The sequence below is a fragment of the Rhinolophus sinicus genome, chromosome 12, assembly GCF_057876585.1.
Source record: "Rhinolophus sinicus isolate RSI-liver-muscle chromosome 12, RSI-T2T, whole genome shotgun sequence".
In the NCBI taxonomy this organism is placed as follows: Eukaryota; Metazoa; Chordata; class Mammalia; order Chiroptera; family Rhinolophidae; genus Rhinolophus; species Rhinolophus sinicus.
In genome coordinates, this window is record NC_142512.1 from 35,815,091 (window position 1) to 35,834,811 (window position 19,721).

Below are 19,721 nucleotides of genomic sequence, written 5' to 3' on the forward strand. Positions count from 1 at the left end.
AGAGGACTGGCCAGGGTCTGGGGTCAGCGGAAGGCTGTAGGCGAGGGACCGGGAGGGGATACATTCGATGGAGGGGAAGGGGAGGGCTCACAGACGCCGGCCCCGGAAATCCGATTCCTCTAGGACCCAGAGGTGCCAGTTCCCCAGCGGCGGCGGCGAGAAGGGCAGCCGCTTGGTCTCCGGCAGCGGTCGCTCGGGCAGAGCCAGAGAAAGACCGGAGCTCGGGGCGCGGGGGGGAGGGAGGGAGGGAGGGTGGCGCGGCGGCGGAACGGCCCGGGCCGGCCGAGCAGCCATGGGCGCCGGGGTGCCGGGCCCCCCGAGAGCCAAGGTCCCCGGCCGGGGTTGGGGGCGTCCGGGTTGCCAGCCCCACTGACACCGCCTCGGACGATGTGAGCCGGCGCCTCCGCCTCTGCTTCGCGGGCAGGGCGCGCGGTCCAACCCGCCCCGCCGCCGCTTTTCTAATTTGGGTGGGGGCGACCGGACCAAGTCACTCGGGCTTTGGAAGAGGGGCTGGCTGTCTTTGGCAGCTTGACTGGGGGAGGCGACCCACACAGGGCGCTCGGAGATTTTTTTTTTTCTTTTTCTTTTCTTTTTTTTTTTTTAAGAGGGGTTAACTGTCTTTGGCAGCTTGGTTTTGCTAGGAGCCTATAAAAGGCCTTTCGGGGTTTCTTTTTTCGGGGGGAGGGGGCGGTGGTCCCGACTTGGCCAGCCGCCTGTTGGAGGGGGGGAGCGGGAAGCGGGGGTATGCGAACCCGGCTCCCCCCACCATGATGAAGACGGAGCCGCGGGGGCCCGGGGGTCCCCTCCGGAGCGCTTCCCCACACCGCAGCGCCTACGAGGCAGGCATCCAGGCACTGAAGCCGCCCGACGCGCCCGGGCCCGACGAGGCACCCAAGGCGGCCCACCACAAGAAATATGGCTCCAACGTCCACCGCATCAAAAGTATGTTTCTGCAGATGGGCACCACGGCGGGGCCGCCGGGCGAGGCGGGCGGCGGCGCGGGCCCTACTGAGGCCCCGCGGGCGCCCGAGCGCGGCGTGCGTTTGTCGCTGCCAAGGGCTAGTAGCCTGAACGAGAACGTGGACCACAGCGCCTTGCTCAAGCTGGGCACCAGCGTGTCCGAGCGCGTGAGCCGCTTCGACTCCAAGCCCGCGCCCTCCGCGCAGCCCGCGCCGCCGCCGCACCCGCCGTCCCGGCTACAGGAGACGCGGAAGCTGTTCGAACGGAGCGTCCCGGCGGCCGCGGGCGGCGACAAGGAGGCGGCGACGCGGCGGCTGCTAAGGCAGGAGCGCGCGGGCCTGCAGGACCGGAAGCTGGACGTCGTGGTGCGCTTCAACGGCAGCACCGAGGCGCTGGACAAGCTGGACGCCGACGCCGTGTCCCCCACCGTCAGCCAGCTCAGCGCGGTCTTTGAGAAGGCGGATTCGAGGACCGGCCTTCACCGCGGGCCGGGGCTCCCCAGGGCCGCGGCCGCCGGGGCTCCCCAGGTCAACTCGAAACTGGTCAGTAAGCGGTCCCGGGTGTTCCAGCCGCCGCCGCCACCGCCTGCCCCGTCGGGGGATGCCCCAGCGGAGAAAGAGCGCGGCCCCGGAGGGCAGCAGACCCCGCAGCACCGAGTGGCCCCCGCCCGGCCGCCCCCCAAGCCCCGGGAGGTGCGCAAGATTAAGCCGGTGGAGGTGGAGGAGAGCGGGGAGTCAGAGGCCGAGGCGGCACCAGGGGAAGTGATCCAGGCGGAGGTGACAGTCCACGCAGCCCTGGAGAATGGCAGCACCTTGGCAACCACAGCCAGCCCCGCATTGGAGGAGCAGAAGGCCCAAGTGGCCCCCGAAGAGGAGGCGGCGACCGTGGCGGCGCCGGAGAGAGGGGTGGGCAATGGCCGGGCCCCAGACGTGGCTCCGGAGGAGGCTGATGAGTCCAAGAAGGAGGACTTCTCGGAGGCAGACTTGGTGGACGTGAGCGCCTACAGTGGGCTGGGGGAGGACTCTGGGGGCAGTGCCCTGGAGGAGGACGACGAAGACGACGAGGAGGATGGGGAGCCCCCCTACGAGCCGGAGTCGGGGTGCGTAGAGATTCCCGGGCTCTCGGAGGAAGAGGACCCGGCCCCGAGCCGGAAGATCCATTTCAGTACGGCACCCATCCAAGTAAGTGAGCCCCCCTCCCCGCCCCCGCGCCGCCCCTGCCACGTGCACGCTGTCGCCCCCGCCTCGCCAGCCTAGTTTGGCAGGCTGAGTCAGCCCCTGCCACCAGCCCCCTTCGCAGAAGTTACCACCCTGAGGGGGACGTGGGGGAGTTCCAGCTGTTTGTCAGAGGGAGACGACTTTCAGTCCTGAGACGTGGGTGGCCTGCCCGGACCTGCCCTCAGGTTCCTCTGCCTGCTGCCCCGCCCAGAGCTCGGCCCCACCCGACCCACGGGTCCTGGGACACCTGCTTTCCCTTCCTTTCCCATACATTCTTCCTCCAGAGGTGTCAGAAGCGAGGGCTGGGGTGATGGGAAGGGTGTGTGTGTGTGTGTGTGTGTGTGTGTGTGTGTGTGTCTTCAGGAGAGCACCCCCACGTTGGTCCTCGTCCCACTCTGGGCAGGAGGGGTCAGGGGAGCTCAGAAACATCCCCTGCTTTCCCCCTGTATAGGAGCTGCATAGAGTGTGGGAGGGAGGAGCCAGGAACTTCCCAAAACGAAGGTGTAGGGGACTGTAGCCCTTCCTTCATCCTGTCTGTAGCCCCCACACCAACTTTGCAGAAGTGAAAGAGGGAAGCAGTTCTGTGAGGGTGAGCAAGGCTGGGGGCATGTGACTGGGCATTGTGGGAAGGAAGGTGCTGGGACTCTGTTCCCTGGGGTCTGTGTGGGCCAGGTGGAGGTGTTGGGTTCCACATGGAGCAGGCACTTTGTGTGGCTCTTAAGAGTGTTAGGCCTTCAGCAGGGCTGGGAGGACACAGGGTGGGGCTGGGAAAACCTCCTCCCCACCCTCCCACAGGGCCTGGCAGCAGCCTGCATGCCTTTGCTCTTGGCTGCTCAATAGGACAGAATTTCATGGCCTTGGCAGGCCCCAAGTGTTCTTGCCACATTCTCTGGGTGCCCTGAAAGAGGGATGGGGGCTGCCCCCTTTGTGGATCTAAGTATGCCCCCCTCCCATCCCCACCACTACTCTGGGTGATTGGTTTGTGGATTGTGCCAGTGCCCAGAGATCCTCAGAACAGTGCTGGTGTGTGTGGTAGGGAAGGGATATGCCCTGGGGAGAGGAAAGAACCCCAGGCCACCCCCGCACACACACACACCTCCTTCCACCCTCCGCTCTTGGCTAGCACATTCAGCCTAGATGGCCTTTTCTCACCACTCCAGACTCAGTGGTGCCCAGCGCCAGGTCCACTGCAGGGGGTGCCAGGCTCCTGGACTTTCCTTGGCCTGGACCCTGCTTTTACCCCTCCCTAGCCAACTCATCTGTTTGCATGCAGTTTCCATAACTACTCCTGGACACTGAAGCTGCCCAGTCTTCCTCTCACCCACCCCTGAGTATCTTAACCTCTGGCCCTCGCCCACCTCTCACCCCGCAAGAGGCCTGCAAGGTGCTACTGCTGCCAGGCCAGCCCCTTTCCCAGCTACAACCTTACAAGTCCTCACCCAACCCTTCTCCCCTCCTGAAGCAATGACATCCTGAAGGGAACTGAGGATTATGGTGTTTCTTGGGATGCTGAGGAAGAGGATGGGCTCCACTGAGGGAGTCAGGACCCCTACCCACACCACCACCAGTTTTTTGAACCACCTGATCCCCTCAGTGATGCAGTTTGGTCATTTATTCCTGAGTCTCTGACTGTCTATATTTGACACCTTACCCTGATTTTTAGGTAAAAAATAGCGCATGATTTGGAGCAGTGCTCCCTGACTCCCTGGTGACTGTCGCTTGCTCAAGTGTGGGAGCCAGTGGCTTGTGGTGCCACCTTGTTGTGTCTGACTTTTGACCTTGCTAGGGATTTCCTCTTCCCTGCCCTGGATAGTAGGTCCCCATCTTTTCCCTCTCCCTGCCCCCACCCTGCATTGATACTACCGTGTTTCCTTGAAAATAAGACCTGGTCTTATATTAATTTTTGCTCCAAAAGACGCATCAGGGCTTATGTTCAGGGGATGTCATCCTGAAAAATCATGCTACAGCTCATTTTCCAGTTAGGTCTTATTTTCAGGGAAACACGGGAAGTCCAGAGCCTTGCGTCCCCCTGATGACCCAATTGTTGCCTTTATGGAGGTTTCTACTAAGGATAGAGAACCCAATTCCAGATTGTCACCTGGGGTAGGGGGACTGGTCCCTCTGACAGGCTGGGCTCATAGTGATGGGCAATGCGAAGGGTCGTCTGGGGCCTCTGAGCCTGAGGCCTGGGTGTCCTGCAGGGGGCAGGATTTAATAGGCCGAGAAGAGAGGGGAGGGCAAAACCCAGGACAGTCTGTGAGGGTGTTTTGGAGGTCAGTGTGTGTGTGTGTGTGTGTGTGTGTGTGTGTGTGTGTGTGTGCACGCATGCTCACACGTGGATGGGGGAGGGGTTTGGTGACTCAGGCCACCACAAAGACTGAGGGATGAAGGAACCCTATCTTCTGGAGGATCAGGGGACTCAGATGCAGAAAGTGGGCCAAAGCCAATTTGTCATGTCCAGGCTCACGCCAACTCCTGACCTAGGGTCTGGGGTATGTATAAAATGGGGATAAAGTCACAGGTGACCCGCCCACCAGAGCCCAGCTGGGCGCAGTCTCCTCCTGGCCTGACACTGGTTAACACAGGACAGTGGACCTGATATCTTGCACCATGTGCAGACTGGGCGACCCATCCCTCCAGGGGGCGTGGAGGCTGCTGGCCAGATGTCAGGAGAGCAGTCCAACCACTGCACAATTGACAATGAGCTTTAAGAGCCTGAGCTCGAGTTTCTCTGATACTGTGAAACTGAGGGTAATGAGTTAAGTGGTCACATAGCCCCCTTCCCCGCAGCCGTGCTTCTAATCCTATGAACCTCACCCTGGAGTAAGCCTGGGGGGCAAGGGAGGGGGGAGGAACAGAGGAGCCCAAACAAAGCCTGGGACCCCAGAGTGCTGCTTTGCTTGCTAGGTGCCCATGGGCCCCTCTGCTGGAGGAGAGGGGCCCTACTCAGGCCTCAGGCCTAGCCATCTGACAGAGCTGCTCCCACCTTTCCTCGCCCCCACTTGGCTCCAAGTGGTGCCAACCTGTCGCTGCAGGCATTGAAGCACGAACACGTCATGGTACCCCAAATGGTGCTAATTAACCTCCCACTGGGGGGGGCACCTCTGCCTGGGCCCAGAATTAGGCACTCCCACAGAGTCCCTGCCCTATCTTCTCTGTTCTTTGGAGGAGGATTGGGCTGGAGAATCCCGCTTTTTGCTGAAAGACACAGGAAGAGGGAGACAGCGGAGGGGAATGGGACAACAAGGCAAGACTGGCCTTGGGGCCCCCACAGAGGCTGAGTTGGTTGTGGACAGTGTCAGAGAGACTGTCAGGTCCCCACAGCCTCGTCCCACCAGGGCCCAGTGCACTGAAGGTAGGGGCCAACCTCAGAGAGCTGCGGTGCTAGAAGGAGACTGAGGCCTGGCTGGGCAGGCAAGGCCACAGAGGTCTGCTGTTCTCCCCTGCTCCTGCCACCTGAGGGGCACCTCAGGTGGAGGGCCTGCCCTTCCTCCATGGGGGTGGAGGTGGTACTTCCTGCCTCTCTCCTCCACCCTGGCCTCAACTTCAAGTTCAGGTCAGCTGTGCCCCTCTGCCTCTCTATCCCTGTCTCTCCTGCTCCCCTCCCCCTCCCTGTGTCTCACACCCGATCCCTCCTCTCTCCCCATCTGGCATCCTCCAGCATCTCCGTTCTTTCTCCCCCACTCCTCTTCTCTTCTCCTCCTGCTCAGCCTGTTCTTTTCGCTGTCCTGCTGTCTGGGTCCGGGTCCACCCTTGCTTCTGTCTGGCTCTCTGGGTCCTCATCTTTCATGAAAGTTTCTCCGTCCGTCTGTTGGTCTCTCTCTGACCGGGGTTCCTGAATCTGACAATTTCTCCAGCATGGCCTTTCCTTTCCTTCTCCAGCAGGCATGCGTGTGCCGTCAGGGCTGCAGGAGAGAATAACGGTGTGGATGTGGCAAAGCTCTTGCGGCCCTTTCTCTCTTGCCCCACGATCAAGGGCCTTCACTCTAAGCTGGGATCATTGCAGGCCTTGAGGGAAGCCTTATCTCAACCTCTCTGGGGGGCGGAGAAGGCCTGTGGTCGGTAGGGAGCATCGCTGGGTGGCACAACCTGCCCTCGGCCTCCTCACACCAGTTGTGCCAGGCCCTCTGACAAGTGCTCCCTTCCCCAGGTGTTTAGCACCTACTCCAACGAGGACTACGATCGTCGCAATGAGGACGTGGATCCCATGGCGGCCTCTGCCGAATACGAGCTGGAGAAGCGGGTAGAGAGGTTGGAGCTGTTCCCCGTGGAGCTGGAGAAGGGTGAGAGGCCAGGGCCAGGCCGCGTAGGTCTCCTCTCTGGTGCCAGCTTCAGCCCTGGGCCCGTCAGCACCCCACAGCCACAGGGACTCCCGTCCAGCCCCAAGCTCCCACCACCATTCCTGTGTGCTTCAGTTGCCAGGTTCCCAAAAGCACTGCAGGCTGCATCCTGGGCTGTGTGTTGGCCCCCTGATGATGGGAAATGGATGGGGATGGCAGACATTGATGGAACAGTCGCATCTAACTACCTCCTTATGTGCTGTAATAGGTGCTAGGGAGGGACAGGAGGGGCCGCTATAACAGCATTTTACGGGAGACCTGACCAGACTTGGGGGGTGAGGGGGTTCCCCAAGGAAGTGATGCTTGAGTGGAGGTCTGAAGAGGAGGAGTTCCGGGGAGGGAAAGAGAGAAGACAGGCTTGACTGGATTTGGACAGTGCAAGGGAGAAGGGTGTGTAAGCAAGCCCTTCGAGACAACATGAAGGACACTGTCTTTTTTCTAAGAGGGGCTGGAAGCCATCACAAGGTGTGGGAAAGGTATTCTAGAAAGATCCCACCAGGCTGTGATGTGGGGAGAAGCGTCCTAAGTGTATGGGAAGAGACCCCTGTGGTATGACAAGAGGGTGGCCATGTGGGAAGTGGGTGGACTTGAGAGATCCTGGGAGGTGGAATCGACAAGGTCTGTTGGTTATCCGGCTTGGGCCAAGGCTCGGACGGGGAGGAAGGAATCCAGGTGACTCCTGGGTCCCTCGAGGGGCTGGCGGACAGGAAGAGCCTGTTTGTGGGAGAAGATGAGTTTGGGTGTCAGAGGCCCACGGGACCGGCAGGGACAGCTATTGAGAGTGGAGTGGACCTTGGGTTGAGAAGAGCAGGAGGTGTTTGGTCATTGAGGCTGTGAATATGGATGAGAATGCTTAGGGAAGGAAGAGACTGAGCGCATTGCTGCCACCCCCACCCGCCCCATCCCTGCACACACCCTCATCTGCATACACACATCTCTGGCCCACCTGTCCGGGCCACCCTCCGCAGTTCCTCCAGCCTGTCAGTCCTTTGGGTGCGCAAAGGGCAGGGAGTGACCCAGGAGCATCCTAATTGGCTCAGCAAAGAGGAGGGGGACAGAACTTCATTCCTTGCCCAGTTGTGGGACACCCCAAGCATGGGGACTGTTCCTGAGGTGAGGATTAGGGATAGGGTGGGTCTCACTCTGTCCCTTGCAAGCCCCGGGCTAGAGCTCCTTGCCCCCGCCCCCCTTCACCACCACCACCCCTGCCACCAGCCTCTTACCAGCCTCTGTTCCACAGACTCCGAGGGCCTGGGCATCAGCATCATCGGCATGGGGGCCGGGGCAGACATGGGCCTAGAGAAGCTGGGCATCTTCGTCAAGACTGTGACTGAGGGCGGCGCAGCCCATCGGGATGGCAGGTACCTCCTCCCCCTTCCCCACCAGCTGTCATCGCAGGGGTGGGCCACCACCTGCGTGGGGTGTTCACGACCTGTCCACAACAGGTGTTCGTGGAGCACTCCTGTGCGGGTGCTGGCCAGGCCTGAGGTGACAGCAGTGAACAAGACAGATGGAACCTCCAGCCTCCTGGCACTTTCATTCTAGGGAGGCCGAGGGCAGGGGCTGGTTTGGGGTATGTCTGGGGCTGGGGTAGGCAGAGCATGGGTGTGGAAGTCCGTATGCCTGGTGGAGTACAGATGAGCATTCTTTCCTTCATTCAGCAAATAACCAGTCCCGGATTCCGTCACAGGGCTGCTGCCAGGTCCTGGGCAGTCAGTGCTGGGGCCTTGCCCTTGGGAAGCATGTGGTGTGCTAGGGCAGACGGACATTCAAATGGACACACAGAAAATGATGAAATGGAGGAAAAGTCTAGAGTGCCGTGAAGGCATAAAAAGGCATCAGGGAAGTCCTCCTGGATGAAGGGACCTTGGAGCTGAGCCCTGAAGGAGAACTGGAAGTTCGCTAGGCCAAGGGGTTTTTATATGCAGGAGGTTCCAGGCAGGGGACCAATAATGGGCAGGTAGGGCTGGAGCCTAGCAAGCAAAGGAGATCCAGTGTGTGGTGTGGCTAGAAAGAGGTTGGGGTGTGCCTAGAGTGGAAGCTGCTGCGTGTGTGTGCGCGCGGCACGTGCCTGTGTTTGGCATCTGTGGCTAGAGGAGGCATGTGTAGGTCAAAAGGTTCTGGGAGGGCCTCCTGTACTCCTGGGCAGCCAGTGGCACTTCTGTGGGCTGCTCCACTGTGTATGTGTATTGCAGGGGAGAAGTGGGACAGGCTTTAGGGCGCCTCAGGGTTGTAAGTTGGAGGTTGACATCAGGGATCCCTGTGGTGGTACCTCCAAACCCAGACCCCTTTCATGTGCCAGAGGTGAGTGGGTGTCCCTGTGAGAGCTGGGTGACTTTGGGGTCATGTTGCTAGAGGTGGGGTTGCCTCATTCAGGGGGCGTCTGCCTGCTGCAGCACTTACCTCCCTCATTTGTACTTTGCAGAGCCTTTCCCATAGTCCCATGGTGGTGATTTGGGGAGTGTGTGTGCACGTGGAGAGTGTCCACGAGCTGGTGCCCACATGTGGGGCATGTAGGGGTCAGCTGCTTACAAAAAGGCCCTTTCCACATGGGAGCCCTGAGAGGAGGCCTGGAGCTCCCAGGGAGGTAGGAGTGGAGGAAGGAGGTGACCAAAGGTCCCCCAACTACTTCACCCCCCTCGGCAGGCCAGGCTGGACCACCCCCATCTCTCTGGTGGAGAACAAGGGCGTCCAGGGCCACAGCTGGGGCGTGTTGGGGGCTATGCGCCTGTATCAGGGTGAAGGGAACTTGTGGGACAGTGTGAACACGAGAGAGTGTGTTATGTGGCCTCAGGCATTGGGAGGAAATCTTCAGACTCAGGTCTGTACAGATGTGTACAGGTAAGAAGGCTGTGGGCCCGTGCCCAGCTGCATGGCGGTGACAAGCTCTGTGGACGTCACACTGCTATGTGTGCTTTGCTCGCCTGGGTCTCACTGCCCACAGGTGGGTCTGGCTGATATCTGATCCTCATGCCTCGTGTATTTTATGTAGGGAGACAAAGGACCAGGTCCCTGTGGGGACTGAGCCTCGAGGTTCTGACAGGAAGGGAGCCACCTCTACCCCAGCTCCACAGTTCCCCTCATGAACCCCCTAACCAGTGTCACCTCCCCTAGGATCCAGGTGAACGATCTCCTGGTGGAGGTGGATGGAACCAGTCTGGTGGGAGTGACCCAGAGCTTTGCAGCCTCCGTGCTCCGGAACACGAAGGGCCGAGTGCGGTGAGGGCCAGGAGGGTAGGGCTGGTGGCGAGTGGGAGCAGGCGGGAGGCTTGGCCCCCATCCAGACACTGCCCAGTGCCCACACGCAGTTAAGGTTCTGGGTGGCCCAACTTATAAAGGATGTCCCACTGCCTCTCTGCCCGCAGGAGTTGCTGTGCCAATATCCTTTGCCCCAGGCCTGCCTTCCCATCCTACGCCCCTGACCACTGCTGGTCACTATTACTCGGGCTGCAAGGCCCACTGTCCACAGCACCTCCAAACTGGCCTCTGGGGTTCATTCTCCTTCCCCCTGCCTGTCCTGACTCATTCATTGAGGGCATTTCATCCCTTCGTCCTCACCTGTACTGTGTAATCCTGGGAGCACTCTCTTCCCTGGGCCTGTCATTAAGGGGGTTGTGTTAGAAGCTCCCTGTGTCTCTCTCTGGCATAACATTCAGGGACCACTCCCTGCCTCCTCCAAGAGGGGCACTGCCCCCAGGAAAGGGTGGTGGAGAGAAACAGGATGTGGGTGGCCACGGAGAGGAGGGGCTGGTGCCTGGAAGTTCCACTATTTCCTCTCCATCCTAATCTCCAGTCACCATCATCCCGCCCCTTCCTGAAGCTCAGGACCTTGGAGCACACACGAGACACCCCTCCACAGCCCCGGCCTTGCCGGGTTGGGTCAGCTTTGCCATCCCCTGCCTCATTTTCTCCCACACGGTGGGGTCAGAGCCTCTACACTGGCAGCTCCTGAACTCACGTCCCTAACCCTAGCCCTAACATCACCCCCTCCTCCAAAACTGGCCAGGAGGGCTAGTGGGCCTCTGCCTCTCCTGGGAAGGAAACCCAATAAGGGCCCCAGCTCCCCCATTCATTATTAACCTTCTGCAGCCTCTGGACTCAGCCCTCTCATTTCACCTCCCCTGGGAGGGCCTGGGTGTGGAGGGAGGAGCACCAGCGGGGAGGATGGTGGCATTACCCAGCTGAGGACAGAGGCAAAAAGGATGACACTGGTGCCCTTACAGGTTTATGATTGGCCGGGAGCGACCAGGTGAGCAGAGCGAGGTGGCCCAGCTAATTCAGCAGACCCTGGAACAGGAGCGATGGCAGCGCGAGATGATGGAACAGAGATATGCCCAGTACGGGGAGGATGACGAGGAGGTAGGGACACCTGGCCTGGCTGCCAGCATCATCGCCCCCTGGTGGCTGGATGGAGCTTTACATCCATCCACTATCCGCCACTTTCCCAGGCCTTGTAAAGAAGCCCAGAGCACCTTTCCCAGTCCTAGCGGAGCTCCCAGTCTGAGGGAGGTGATGCAGACCCCTCTCTCCAGGAACCTTGAGTCTGATGGAGGAGTCACACTCTCTGTGTTCAGAGAAGCTTCCTAGTCCTACAAGGAAAACACAGTTTCTCAAAGAGCCCCCTAGGAGTGGAAGGCGTAGCCCCTAAACTCAGGGGACATAATCTGAGGAAGTAGACAGCTCCGGACCTCAGGGGACCCACAGTGTGTGTGTGTTGCGGGGGAAGCACAGGCTGTTTCTTCAGGGGTCTCAGTCTTATAGGGGAACTAGCCACACCTTCAGGGGAAGACACAAACCATGAGTCTGGTATGGCCCCCCGTCTGATGGGGAAGCATGAACCACAGCCCTGCGTAGCTTGCTCCCAGTCTGACACGAGCAGACTGCTGCCAGTCTAAGCCCTGACCATCAGGCCTGAGGGAGGCTGAGATGGGTACAGAGCACAGCCTCCTGTCTCCTTCACAGACAGGAGAGTATGCGACCGACGAGGATGAGGAGCTGAGCCCTACGTTTCCGGGTAGCGAGATGGCCATCGAGGTGTTCGAGCTGGCAGAGAATGAGGATGCTTTGTCCCCCGTGGACATGGAGCCCGAGAAGCTGGTGCACAAGTTCAAGGAGGTGGGAGGAGGGAGTCTCTGGGGTGGTAGAGGGCAAAGGCAGGCCAGCATCCTGCCCTGTAGCACTGCCTGCCCCAGCCGGAACTGAGCCCCTGCCTCTCTTCCTCACAGCTCCAGATCAAGCATGCTGTGACTGAGGCAGAGATCCAGCAGCTGAAAAGAAAGGTGAGGGGGTGTATGGGGGGGAGGGACGGGGTCTGAGGGCTGGGGGACAATCCGCCACTCTCAAACCTGCACATGCTGACACTTGCCCACCATCCACCACCCACAGGCACATACAGAACAAGCTACTCTGAGGGTAGTGTTAGGAGCTCAAGCTCCGGACCCATCTGCTCCACCATTCAGGTGCTATTCTGTGCCTCAGTCTCCTCACCTAAAAAATGGGGTAATAATAGTGCCAATGCCATAGGATCGTTGTAAGGATTAAGTGAGGTAATACATGGCAAGTTCTTAGCACGGGGTCTGACACATCATAGGTGTGCAATGCAAAGTTGAGTTATTAGCTGTTATACTAAAGCACACTAAGTTACACTCTAGATGTCTTCACTTTCATATTGTTCCACATGTGTCCTCTACATGCAAGCCCAGCAGTAAATGCAAACTGTCCAGAGATACACACACAGGCACACACCAGCTTGGGCCTCAGGCACATAGTACTCACAGAGCCACTCAGCCACACACCCAGACACCCACTCTACACAGAACACAGAGACGCTGGACCCATGCATCACGTGGCATTACACCCACTGCATCATCCTGTAATGTAGACCCCCCTCTGATGGCTCTGTTGTGAGATGCACAGACATGGCCATCACACAGGATGAGTGTCATAGGACATGTGCCTTCTCACAGTGCTGCTGGTGTTGACGCTACCAGATGGTGACACAAACGTGACATACATAATCACGTATATGTACCATGCACAGACACCCAGACAAGCACATTGGGTGCCAACACTTTCGCGGGCATGGAGATGCACAGATTTCACATTAAAAGTCTGTATTGGGCCCCTGCTGGGCCTGGACATTAGGAGGCCCACCTTTTGTGGGGCTTCCAGTATGGTGGGGAAAGGCAGGTGTACACCGGGGCCATGCAGACACGGTACACTCAGGTACATGTGTGTGTGCACGCCCACATGTGGGTTTACACCCAGCATGCGTGGAGAGAGGAGATTGTGAAGCTGAGCCGCGGGAAGGCAGAATTTCGATGACTGAGGCAGAGGAAAGGTATTGCTGGCAGGGAGACAAGCTCGAGCTTGGAGGCTGGCTTTGGAAGAAGGCCCGTGTGCTGTGGCAGCTGTTCCTGTGGGGGAGAAGTGTGAGCAGGGCTGGACTGCTGGGGGGGCTGTAGCTGCAGTGTCCTGACTCTCCCCTAAGGACTCTAGCCTTGGACCTGTGGCCACGTGGGGGCCATTAGGGGGAAAGTCACACTGTCTGTGAAGTGGGAGGCACAAGTGTGGGTGGGCAGGACCTGGAGGCCAGCTAACTTAGAGGCCCAGGTGGTATCGTGGCAGGGCCGGGCCAGGGCTGCCCAGAGTATGGCAGAGGGTATGGAAGGGAAGAGCAGGTTGGAGCTGCATTTCTGAGGTCCTGATGACAAGCCATGCTCCTGGGTGGATGCAGAACATGAAGGGACGGGGCAAGTGAAAGGTCGTTCATGCTTCCAATCTATAAACATACATCTCAGGTGCCGCCTGGGTGACGCACTCTTCCAGTCTCTGCAATGGGCCGTTCCACACTGACACAGGGCTCTGTGGGCGAGGACAGGGTTACTGAGCTCCTAGAGCAGCAGGACGTGATCCAGGTTGTGGGGTGGGGGTGCTGTGCTGTTGGAGGGACTCACAGGAGACTTCTGTGGAAAGGGACATTCTGAGCAGAGAGCCACAGGGTGAGCTAGTGGGAAATGATGAGGCAAGGGGTGGGAAGATGGGAGCATTCTGGGCAGAGGGAACAGCACAGGCAAATGCCCTGTGCCAGGAGGGCACCTGGCAAGTCTGAGCATCTGCAGGAAGGCCTGTGTAGGTGGGGCACAGAGAACAAGCGGTATTTGCATCCAACAAGGTTGAAGGGGCGGGCAGGGGCTGAGCGTTGGGGGGCAGTGAGACGATGGTAGCTTTGGACAGAGGTAGGCTAGACAGGAAAGGAGGGAGAGGTTTGTGTGGGTGAGGGTCGGGTTTGGGGCATGGTGCCTATGAGAAGGTGGGAGCAAGGCTGGGCTAGAGCTTGGGACTCGGGGCTTTGAGTGCACAGAGGGGGTGTGAGAAGTGAGTAGAGAGAACAGAGGCTCTAGAACTGAGCTGTTGGGGCTTGGAGGTCTGCACTGGGGTGGTCTGGGAGCTGGGAGAAGAGCCAGGAGTGTTCAGGAAGCCACAGAAGCAGGGACTGGTCAGTAAAGCCAGAGCTGCAGAGAGGGAACAGAGGGCAGTGGTGGCCCTCACCTGCCCAGCTCTTTAACCTCTGTCATCTCACTGTAGCCCTTGTTAGTTTGGCAAAGCAGGAATCACTCCCATTTTACAGATCAGAGGATTGAAGCTTAGGTAGAAGTTGCCTTGCCTCATGTCACAGAACTAGTCAGTAAATAACTAACCCAGGCCTTCTGCCTTCTAGGAGTGTGGTACAGTGTCAGGGACTCTGGCCCCCAGGGAGCTTTGAGGCTGAGGTCCCGCTCCAGTTTCAGGTCTCAGGCTCAGCCAAGGAGTTAGTAGTGGGGGTGAGGGGCAGTGGGCCCTTTATCTGCAGGAATCATTCAGAGACTGCTCCCAGTACAGGATGGGGGTGTTCCTGGGCTCCCTCTGGCCCCCACCAACCCAGGGTTGCTCCTTCCTCTCTCAGCTGCAGAGCTTGGAGCAGGAGAAGGGGCGATGGCGGGTGGAGAAGGCCCAGCTGGAGCAGAGTGTGGAGGAGAACAAGGAGCGCATGGAGAAGCTGGAAGGCTACTGGGGTGAGGCCCAGAGCCTGTGCCAGGCTGTGGACGAGCACTTACGGGAGACCCAGGCCCAGTACCAGGCCCTGGAGCGCAAGTACAGCAAGGCCAAGCGCCTCATCAAGGACTACCAGCAGAAGTATGTAGCCAGAGGGCTGGGGGCTGGGGGTCCTGGGCCCAGGGAGGATTGAGAGGCCTTTTGTGGTAGTCCCTCTCCACCCCCAGCTGAGTAGGGAGGTGAGGAACACAGGGGGGCCCCATGGTGTTGGGGGCACCTGGGCACCAGAGCCAGCACAGCCAGACCCCCGAGGCTTTGGGAGTACCTGAGACCCCCTGACCTGAGAACAAGGAGAGGGCAGAGCTGCCCAGGGGGAGCTGAGGACGAGGCTGAGGACCCTGACACTCCCTGGATGGGAGCCAGGCCACACACCAGTACCCACTCACTGTCTTTCCCCTGCTGATCCCAGGGAGATTGAGTTCCTGAAAAAGGAGACTGCACAGCGCCGGGTTCTAGAGGAGTCGGAGCTGGCTAGGAAGGAGGAGATGGACAAGCTCTTGGACAAGGTAGGCCCAGGGGTGCCCTGGGGGTAGGACCCGATAGGAGCAGCAGGTAAGCCCCCATCTAGCACCTACTCTGTGGATCCTGGTGGCAGAGAGGGGGAGTCATGCTGCTGGCTGAGAGCTCAGGGTCATATTCCCACCAGTGGGACAGAAGGGGCAGGGCCCATGCCTGTTACCCAGGCCTCACCCCCTCTCCCCTTTGTTTTCCAGATCTCAGAACTGGAAGGAAACCTGCAAACACTGAGGAATTCCAATTCTACTTAACAGGAATCATTCCTTGACCAGACAATAATTAATCCCCTCCCATTGTCCTCTCTCCCCTGTCCTCCACCCCGCCCCCTACCAGCCTGGGGACAGGTGCCCCACTCCCCCACCCCTCCGCCCCACTTTTCCCAGCTTCAGGGACCAGAGGGCCCATATCACAGGCCCCCTTATGGTGGCTTGGGCAGACAGAGGTGGCTGGAAAGATGGCCTCCGTTTTGCACCATGGGGCTGAGGCACAGAGGCCGAGGGATGCCAAGGGCTGGCTTGGGTGATGGATGGACACAAGGACCTGCAGACCAAACTGCCAGACTTTACAACCTCCAGCCTTTGTCTCTGGACTGGAATGGGGCTGGGGGCTCTCCCAACATCTCACCACCTGGAGGCTGCTCCCTGCCCACCTGGCTCCTGGGTGACCCTGGGGCCTCTTAACTTGAGATTCTACCTTCTTGGCCCTTCTCCCTCCCTCATCTTGTGCTGTCTCTGTTGCATTCTGACCCTCCTTCTGGGAGGAGTTGCCTCCACACCTCCTCTCATTGCTGTTCCCCCTCCCTGGAGGGAGAGAGTCCACCCTAGAACCTGGAAACTGGGTCTGGCCCTGCACTGATTTCTCATGTATCCTTCGGGAAAAGGGGAGTGAGAGTAGGAAAAGGGGGGCAGCAGCCCTCAATTTCTCCTTGTGCCTCCCCCCCGACCCCGCCTTTCCCTGGTGCCAAATAGCCATAACCTCCCCAGGAACTGTTCTGTGGCCTCTTGGGGTCCAGTTTCCTGGCTAAGCCTGGGAATGCCGGGGAGGAGAGGATGTCAGCTTAGCGGGCCTGGCTGCAGAGACCCTGGACTTAGGCAAGGGGAACGTTTCTGAGAGCCAGGCCCTGCCCTGGGCCACACCTGGAAGCCTTGTACTAACACCACAGAGATTCAGCTTCACCCCACCCACACCCACGCTGTTTTCCAATGTTTTGACTGGAGGGCAAAATTTTACTATTCATCTTTCTGGAGACCAGGGCTGCCCTGCTGACAGCCTGCTTTCTAAGTGAAGTCAACTCCATTTCCCCACTTTAACCCCAAATTGGGGCTTTGACCAAGGGAGGTGAGACCCGACCCCGACCCCGCCACACACACCCCCACCTTCAGATCTCCTCCCCTTTCAGACTCCATTTCTCATTTTGCCCTTTCCTCTTACCCCTCTCTAACCTGGGTTTTTGTTTGTTTTTTTTAAACACACAACCCCGGTCCCATCTGTTTTGGCTTCTCCTCGTCCCCTGTAAATAGACCATGCCATCAATCAGTATTTCTCCACCCTCCTCCTGTCCCCAGACATGTCCCTACCCCTTTGAAAGAGCTGGCTATTTCAGCGCCCCAGCCCAGACACTTCACCTCCTCCACCCCGGCAGATGGAGGGGGTGGAGCCAGGTGGGCGGGACTGCGGGGCGCTTCCGGTTTGTCGGGCCAGTGGCTGCCCCTGCCCCGCCCTCCGCAGGACTGCGTCTCTGTATATAATATATATATATGTATGTATTGTTCCCGGTTTTGTACGGACCATGCCCTCTGTCAGGTCGTCCCCATAAAAGCAGCCCCCAGAGCCTCGCTGCCTGGTTTCTTGATTCGCAGGAGAGGGTTGGGGGAGGGACAGGGATGCCAGTCTGTGTGCCCAGTGATCCCCTGGCACTAGTGCTGCTCTGTTCCTGAGGATCTTTATAAGAAATCCCCTCTTCCGGTTCCACCACACTCCCTCTCGGCTCCCATTGCCCCCATCAGCACCCATGCTTTTTCTCCATTCTAACGGGGGTTTCTAGATAGTTCCCTAGGTGTATTGCATTCCTTTTTTTTACAAGGCCTCTGATGGAATTCGAGGATGGGTTAGATATGGTAAGGTGAATCCCAAGTCCCTCCCCAGAGAAATCCTCTAACCTGGGGATATCCAGCCCTACTCTCACAAGGCATCCTGTAGGAGGTACATGAAGGATCTAAGGTTTCCCTGAGGTGGCAGTTGGGGTGGGAGATGACATGTCAGAGCAGTTTTGTTCCCAGGGTCCTGGAGAATCCCTCTGGGGGCCACCAGAGAGGCCTTAAATAGTTCGAGCCCCCTGCTCTGTGCCAACAGGTCTGGTTGCTAACTCACTGGCTCTAATACAAATTGGTCTGGGAATCTAGATGCCAGGGTTCCAAATATAAGCCTTGGTAAAGTCCCAGAGAGGTGAAAGCAGGGGGGAGTGCGGGCCAAGGCTTGTGGCCATTTCCAGCACCAGCCTCTCCTTGCTCAGAGTGCTGGTATGTAGGTGTGAGAACAGACACGAGCCACTTGTGTTCAGTGGCCTGGCACCCACGGAGATTCTCATATTCTCCTTTGCCCTAAGGAATGGAAGTTCCAACATCAGGGACTTTCAAGGTTACCTTGGTGGGTCCCTGACAACACCTGAGATGAGTGGCCTCTACCAGACCCCCCAGTGGCAGTCAGCTCCTGAGGCAGCCATTCCCGTGTGGATGGCTCCTTCAGTCTGACATCAAGCCAAATTCTGGCTTCCTAGCTTACTCTTAAACACCCTAGTTCTACATCTCAGGGCCATATAGGACCCGTCCAAGTCCTGCTACCCACCTGAGGGTCAACCTGGAAACCTGGGGATGGTGACCGTGCTTCTCAAGGTGTCTTCTCCAAGTGGCTCTTCCTTGGAATGCTTCTGGGAAGACATATCCTGGTGGTTGAATCCCAAGATCAGAGACCACCAATCCACAAAGTCACACAGCTCATGGCTCCAGAGTTAAAGGTCACTGAGGCCTGCTTGGGAAACCTAGCCAAGTCCCAAGAAGTGAAGTGGCTGGGCCTCCCTGAGTAGGGAGGCAGATGTGGGGGTTGTTGTGACAGATTCTGCTGGTCTGGCTGAGCATCCAGGGTAGTGTCCTGCTGCCCCCTGTCCTGTGTATTAGGGGAGGGGTCTGCACATTGTATGTTTCAAAAGGTGGGCCAAGTAGCCCCCCACCCCCCCACATCTAAGCTTAAGTGTAGTGTGAGGCTGAGGGTATTGTGTGTGGCTTTGCTGGGAGTTTCTCAGACCTGAGATGTGACTCACCCATGAGCTATGTCCATGTTTGAGGCTGTGTCAAGTGGCTATGGGAAGGCCTCTATGAGGTTTGTTCCCTCAACCAGCACTGTCACCTGCCTAGTTCTTAGGAGCTTGGGCAGATTTGCCACAACCCCAATGCTTGCCATAAGGGAGGGAAATCAGATGAGGGTTTTCTCAATTCCCAGAAGGTTAGGCATCGCTAGGAACAGGGGGTCCTCCCAGGTCCTGTGGCCTAGCAGACACCCTCACAGAGAACTTGCCCCCCACCAGCACTGACATTACATACCCATCATTTCCTTACTCCCTACAGGGACTTACATAATCAATCACCCCACTCCAGCCTACCACCCAGATCTCACTAGATGCTTGCAAACCATGTCCTCTATAAAGGCCCCAGATACTGCCCCAGAGTCAACACCCCCTCCCCAGCTCTCCACAATTTAGCAAGTACCCCATGGCTGCCAGCAGAATCGAAAGATACTCAGAGACCCCCAAACTCCCACAGATCTCCTTGGATACTATTAGCCCCTAAAGTTTGTTAATTCTACCCTCACATTCCCAAGACTTTCCTGGCTTAACATGCCATCTCCCACATCCCCTTCGAGAGCTGGGACTGTGGAGACTGGTGGGCCATTGGGGAACTCTGTTTCTAGAGACTGCACCACTCTCCCCTGAGCTCCAGACCCCTATCCAACCTCACCCACTTGCTCTTAAACAAACCACTTTCATTCTTCTAAGTCTGTTTTCCCCTCTTCAAATAGGGGTAATAGGAACACCTACCTGTTTTTAATGTGAAGGTGATAATCATCTGAGAAAACGGCTTTAGTACAGTGCCTGGCACCTCCTAAGCCATTGCAGTAGGGAGCTAGTTGTTGATTTTTACGTTATCTCCCCTGGCTGGCCTGCCTCCACCTCCAGCTGACCAGGTCCAAGTCTGATCTCATCGCTCTCATCCCCCCCCCCCCCCCCATTCCACCTCCAGGGCTCCAGGATCAAGCAGTCATCCTAGACTGCTCCTTCTCCCTCAGTGGCCCGCCAGTCCCCAAATCCTGTCAATCTTTCTTTCCAATTCTACATCCTGAATAGTTCTCAACTTGTTCTCTCATCTTCCTGGCCACTGCCGTCATCTCTCAACAGCCTCACGGGGGTGTCCTTGGCTTCAGGCTGCCCTCTCCAGTCCTTTCTACACAGAGGAGCCAAGGGTTCTTAACTAAAATGCAAGTCTAAGCCCTTCCCTCCTCTGTTACTTTTAACCCCCTGGCTGAGGATAAAGGGCAAGCCCTC

The 19,721-nt window shown here is 58.2% G+C and overlaps 1 protein-coding gene across 2 annotated transcripts; it reads left to right on the forward strand.

Moving 5' to 3' along the window:
• Positions 1–460: 460 nt before the first annotated feature.
• PPP1R9B (protein phosphatase 1 regulatory subunit 9B) lies at positions 461–16,957 on the forward strand. Of its 2 annotated transcripts, XM_019730932.3 has the most exons (10): positions 461–2,141; positions 6,328–6,460; positions 7,758–7,878; positions 9,632–9,736; positions 10,741–10,876; positions 11,480–11,632; positions 11,743–11,796; positions 14,463–14,692; positions 15,021–15,117; positions 15,325–16,957. In XM_019730932.3, the coding sequence occupies exons 1-10, from the start codon at positions 768–770 to the stop codon at positions 15,376–15,378; spliced, it is 2,457 nt and encodes an 818-aa protein (XP_019586491.1). In that variant the 5' UTR covers positions 461–767; the 3' UTR covers positions 15,379–16,957. The 2 variants fall into 2 exon arrangements, with proteins under 2 accessions (XP_019586491.1, XP_074176194.1); XM_074320093.2 differs by lacking the exon at positions 15,021–15,117 and having other exon boundaries at positions 633–2,141; positions 15,325–15,496.
• The last annotated feature ends 2,764 nt before the right edge of the window (positions 16,958–19,721 follow it).